Below are 6,000 nucleotides of genomic sequence, written 5' to 3'. Positions count from 1 at the left end.
CGGGAGAAAGGGTGTGAATCAGTTTAAATTGTAGCTCTTTCTCTTATTGGTCAGCATGGACTTGAAGGCGACCAGTGGGACCAGCTGTAAAGCCGCCTCATAGCTCCAGAGGGTCAGCTAGAGCTTGTGTCTCTTTCTGGTGGATATCTCCACCTACATAGCACCAGAGAGAGCACTCTTTGGGCAGGCAAGCGAGAGAGGGTTCCACATGAGAGCGGGTTATTCTGCTTTCCACATCATCTAGTCCTCACCACAGACCTGTATGCTGATGGGATAGAGGTCTATGCCGAGAGCTGATTAACATGTGGGAGGTCAACATTTTACAGAAAATTAGTTTCAAATCTTTTTTTGGTGCCAGACAGTAGACACCTATGGGTACTTAGGAATTTCATATAGAAATAGCAAAAGCCTGTGGGTGGTTTGTATTTTCACATAGTTTATTTTAGATTTGAATAACGAGTAGCGGTGTAGACAGAAAGCAGGAAAGTAGCTGTGAAAATATGATGTTTTTATTATCACTATAAAACTTACATGTTACAGATACGTCTATTATTGCCTCAGCATCTAACATTTATATAAAACAAGATCTAATTTCCCCACAAGGTCAACAGCATAATTCAATTCCAAAGTTTCTTTGACCGCTTATCAGTTTGCTTCATTTCTTTAATTTTTCCACGGCGGACACAAAGTCCTGCACATCCTTAGCCAGCAGCAAGGGTTCCTCCATGGCTGCAAAATGCCCTCCGCGGGGCAGGTATGTGTAGGTGACAATGTTCCGGTATTTCTCCTTTGCCAAAACACGGGGAACATGCATTAGTTCACACGGGAAATTTGCGATACCGGTGGGAACATGAACTCCAGTCCTTTAACAAAGAAACAAAAAAATAAATCAGTTTAGTACATAGCACTACTATTATAACACGGTGAGAGAGGGCATCACCCACTCATTATTACCATCAGCACAACTGGAACGCCATGGGGGTCATAAAGACCTCTGATTGATAATCTATAGGAAGATGGGAGGTTACCGAACAACAGGACCTAGCATTGGTTTGGCTCGAAATTGAACATCCAGCCGAGAGTTGGCAGAATCTGATCAGTTAAGACTAGACATTTTTTTAAAGTACTCTTCAAGACTGCCCTATGGAGCTAACAGGTCTATCACAAAAGAAACAAGAGAAAATATACAACTGAGATCTAATGTATTTATTGTGCTAGGAAGGTGATAGGAGATTTTTAACCTATTGCAGGAGTTTGTGAAGCCCCTTAAAAAACCTTCTATGGAATAACTTGCTGTTTGTTAGCGATCAGGATAAGATATGCACAAGTCGAATGTGAGAGACAGTGTAATCCATGTGCAATGTAAAGATTGACCACCAGATCCTTCTGATTCACGTAAATTATTTATAGACATAGTTCCCATCTTCTCTCAGCCTCCATAACCCCAGTAATTTTCTGCTTACTTGTATACTGGGGAAGTCAGCATGTCTCTGGTAAAATTCTCCTTGTAGAATCTCATAGAGGACGCAATAGAGCCAGTTGTCCAGTAGATCATTACGTTGGTGAGAAGATCGTCCATGGAATATTGCCTGTGGGATGGAAAATATCACAAATCCATATTAGAATCCTATATTAAAACAAGAACAAGGGGTCTTACATTATTTGATTTGCCTAAACATAAAGTATCTTTGTTTTGTGCATGTTGCATGACATCATGTGAGAGAACATATAAATATTTTAATTTAAACTTTAACACAGTTTATTTCACCATTACCATGAGCTTTGTTTATTAATCAAATCGGATAGCCTAGCCTGATTTACCGTTAATGAATTATTATCACAGCTAATTTAAGATGATCTGACCTCTCTAGGCCTCCATCCTCCAGCTGACGAAAGTCCGGGTTTGTCCAGGTGGAGAATTTCTCCAGAATGTAGGCAGCTAGTCCAGCAGGAGAATCATTCAGAGCAGAGCCTGGGAGATAAGAGGACATTTATACTTCATAGGAAGATGGGTCCATGGATGATATCACTCATACTCTCACTCTCAAAGCAATAAGTACACTACATTGGAGAAACATCTACTGATTTTACATTTTGGGTGCCCTGTGAAGAACCTCTGCTTTTAGAAGACCAGGAAGCAATGTACTGCTGGTGTTCTGCGCTATTTGGCCAGAATTTACTCAAGTTGTAGCCATTAGGAGAGGTTTGGGCACAGTATGTGCCTGTGTACCATTCTCGTTCTTGATGACAGCTTTATCAACTTCAGATAAAAAAAAACACAAGTAACCAGCACTTGTCAGGGATACAGAGGTTTTACCATAATTTTTACATATCACATTTAAAAAACCTCCAGAAAAAAAACAGGTTAAATAAGCTGTTCAGGTTAAAACACCTAATCTACACCAATTATGATTGTACAAACACAAGAAAGGTTGCCTAAGAGGGTGAGAGAGTGAAGGGCGACCTGCCTTTCCTCTAACACTCCCCCAAGGTATAACAGATATTTACACTTCTATATACAAGAGACTACCGTATTTTACTGTATAAATCAGTTTATTAGTAACCACTTACAGTTAGCTACATATACATATACAAGAGACTGTCTAGACTGCATCGAACCTTTCCTTTTTAAATCCACCAACACTGTGTGTTTCACTTATTTCATCAATTTTTGTCCTTAAAGAGATTTTTAAATAGAATTCAATAAACAAAAGTTTTAAATTTTTACTCTATTCATAGCCTATGAGTTATTTTCACTACTGTGGTTCTACCTAGGGGGAGTGTTAGAGGAAAGGCAGGTCGCCCTTCACTCTTTCACCCTCTTAGGAAACCTTTCTCGTGTTTGTACTATTTAGGGTTTAGGACCCTTTATACCCACATAGTCCATTTATATGTTGACTTTGGGATCAATTATACACTTGCAAAAGAGAGCTGTACGTCAAATTCCTTGTCTTTCCATCAGTTATTTTAAAGCAGAATTACCCAACAAGTGTTGTGAAGATTATATATATATAGTTAATACAATGTTAAACAAAAATCTGCACACCAGTCAAGCCATAAGACTTGCTTTTCCCACAGAAATCCCAAATCTGCAGTGATGTTACAACCGCAAAGGATTCTGGGTGGGCATATGCAAATTAGTTTAGCAAAGAATCACATTTTTGCCTCATTCCATTTTAAACATGGATTCCTTTTAATCTGTGTTTGCTGTATACAACAGCTTGGAACACAATTTAGGAAAAGATACAAAGCCAGTGAACCACTCATGGACAGCTGTTTCGTTGTTAATGCAACTCATCAGCATGAGGTTGGTTAATGGTTTGCTTATTGAGGCTTGGTAGTGCTTGGGAAGCAAAATCCAAATAGGTTATGGTGGGGAAAAATTGTGATTGAAAACCCCTTCCACCTGAAGTCTGTGGACACCAGTCAGGCCATAAGACTTGCTTTTCCTACAGAAATACCAAATCTGCAGTGATGTTACAACCGCAAAGGATTCTGGTATACATATACACACATATATATATATATATATATATACACACACACACACACACACACACACACACACACACACATTAAAATCAGCTGCCTAATATCAGGTAGACCCCCTGGTGCTGCCAAAAATTAGCTTTGATGCATCGGGGCATGATCTCCACAAGACATCTGAATGTACGAGACACAATGTGTCTGCTAGGGGGGCGTTTGTGGTTTTTAGTGTTTGATTTCACTAGATGACATTAATGGAATGTAGACCATGGAAGGAGGTAGTCCCTAATAGACATTAGCAGCAGATACTTTAAGTCCTGCAAATTGTGAGGTGGGGCCTCCATGAATCAGATTTGTTTTTCCAGCACATCCCACAGATGCTCAATCAGATTGAGATTGGGGGAATTTGGAGGCCAAAGCAACACCTTGAACTCTGTCATGTTCCTCAAACAATTCCTGAACAATTCTTGCAGTGTGGCACGGTGCATTATCCTGCTGAAAGAGACCACTGCCATCAGGGAACACCAATGACGTTGTGCAACAATCTCTAGATAGGTGGTATGTGTCAAAGTAACAGGAATGCCAGGACCCAAGGCTTCCCAGCAGAACATTGCCCAGAGCTTACATATATCTTAAAGTTTCAAGTCCTATACTACTAGCCAGATGTAAAAAGGTCAGTGGAATTTTCAGGTCAGTGGAATTTTTTTATACATATTGTAACAAACCACCTCTTTTACAGGTAGGGCTGTCACAGATCTTGCAGTAACCACCGCCTTCTAGGGTATATAAAGTCCAGGACACAGTCAGCTCGATTTTCCTTTTTCTTTATTCAGTAAGAAAACAGGTGCTTTAAATAAAAAACAAACAAAATCCCTTGCTCTTACTTGAGCTCTTACTAGACAGCAAATTGCTATCTGCAATTGGGTGGCTTTCCCACTTACCAATTTCCAAACAAAAGAAATGTCTTTGCAATGAACACAGTTGTCATTCACTCTCCTAGCTGTCTTTTTCTCCCTCCCCTGCAGCAGGCTGCCCTCTTCTTTTAAAGGCCTGTCTACTAATTGACTAGCTACAGGTGAGTGTCAATTAGTTAACTCTTAAGTCAAATCTAAATTGTGGTTTGTTACACAGCAACTATTGCTGTTGGAGCATTGGCCCATCCTACTCTCCAAATACTCTGCCCCAGGGATCCATACCATGTTTTGCAGAACCTCAGCAATGTAGATTGCAAACGCTAACATCTTTCCTGGGGCATTTAACTGAAAATTCTCAGGTCGCAGTTTAGCAAATCAGGCCTGATGTATCTTCCATCAACCACAATGCCACTTTTACGCTCACATATCCTCCCCCCCAGCTCATACCTATTGGTTTGAGCGACCATGGAAATCAGAGAGTGTACCCTCGACAGCCCATCAGCATTACCCTGTCGCAGACCAGCCCTGTGTTCCACAGTGAAATTAAAAGATTGTAAACTCAAAAACCACCTGGTTACTCTGGAGTTATTTTCTTTGTTCTGATACATCCATGTCAGAGGTGCATGGTCCGTTATCAAGCGGAACTTTCTGCCCAGCAGGTAGTATTTTAGAGAGTCTAATGCCCACTTAATAGCAAGACACTCTTTCTCAACAATAGAGTAGTTCTTCTCGTGCGGGTTTAACTTCCTGCTCAAATAAAATATAGGGTGTTCTTCACCCTGGTATTCCTGTGAAAGAACAGCCCCCAAGCCAATATCAGAAGCATCTGTCTGAACTATAAAGTCCCTGGAAAAATCTGGGGTCACCAAGACAGGGTGGCTACAGATAGCTTCCTTCAAACTCTTAAAAGACTCTTCCGCCTCAGGGCACCACTTAACTATGACCGGGGATTTGGCTTTAATAAGGTCTGTTAGAGGTGCAGCCATGGTAGCAAAATCTGGGATGAACCGCCTATAATATCCAATCAAACCCAGAAATGCCTTTACTTGTTTCTTTGTAAGGGGCTGTGGCCATTTTTGTATGGCTTCTACTTTGGCTTCCTGTGGTTTAACCAAACCCCTCCCAATAGAATAACCTAAGTACTTTGCTTCCTCTAAACCAATTGTACACTTGGAAGGGTTGGCAGTTAAGCCCGCTGAGCGGACAGCATCAAGCACCGCTTGAACTTTGGGAAGGTGGGATTCCCAGTCTGTACTGTGGATGACGACATCGTCCAAATATGCTGCAGCATAACGAACATGAGGTCTAAGAATTCTGTCCATCATTCGTTGGAATGTGGCAGGTGCCCCATGTAACCCAAATGGCAATACAGTGTACTGAAATAGGCCACTGGGTGTTGAAAAGGCTGTCTTTTCTTTGGCTCTTTCGGTGAGAGGGACCTGCCAGTAACCCTTGGTTAAGTCCAAGGTTGTTAGATAACGAGCTTTACCCAGTCTTTCTATTAACTCATCAACTCTGGGCATTGGGTAGGCATCAAATTTTGAGATGGCATTTAACTTGCGGTAGTCATTACAGAACCTCCATGTGCCATCAGGTTTTG

The 6,000-nt window shown here is 41.1% G+C and overlaps 1 protein-coding gene across 1 annotated transcript in view; it reads right to left on the bottom strand.

Annotated features, from left to right (window-relative positions):
- Nucleotides 1-491: 491 nt before the first annotated feature.
- Nucleotides 492-6,000, bottom strand: part of LOC134586051 (epoxide hydrolase 1-like) — a 40,062-nt gene continuing 34,553 nt past the window's right edge. The window contains exons 7-9 of the mRNA XM_063441560.1: nt 1,864-1,972; nt 1,464-1,589; nt 492-863 (exon numbers count right to left, since the gene is read on the bottom strand). Of these exons, the coding sequence (XP_063297630.1) occupies nt 656-863; nt 1,464-1,589; nt 1,864-1,972 (443 nt within the window). The 3' untranslated portion in view covers nt 492-655. The remainder of the gene's footprint in view (nt 864-1,463; nt 1,590-1,863; nt 1,973-6,000) is intronic.

This window comes from Pelobates fuscus, chromosome 2 (assembly GCF_036172605.1).
Source record: "Pelobates fuscus isolate aPelFus1 chromosome 2, aPelFus1.pri, whole genome shotgun sequence".
NCBI classification, from domain to species: Eukaryota; Metazoa; Chordata; class Amphibia; order Anura; family Pelobatidae; genus Pelobates; species Pelobates fuscus.
This window is presented reverse-complemented; position numbering and strand designations above follow the sequence as displayed.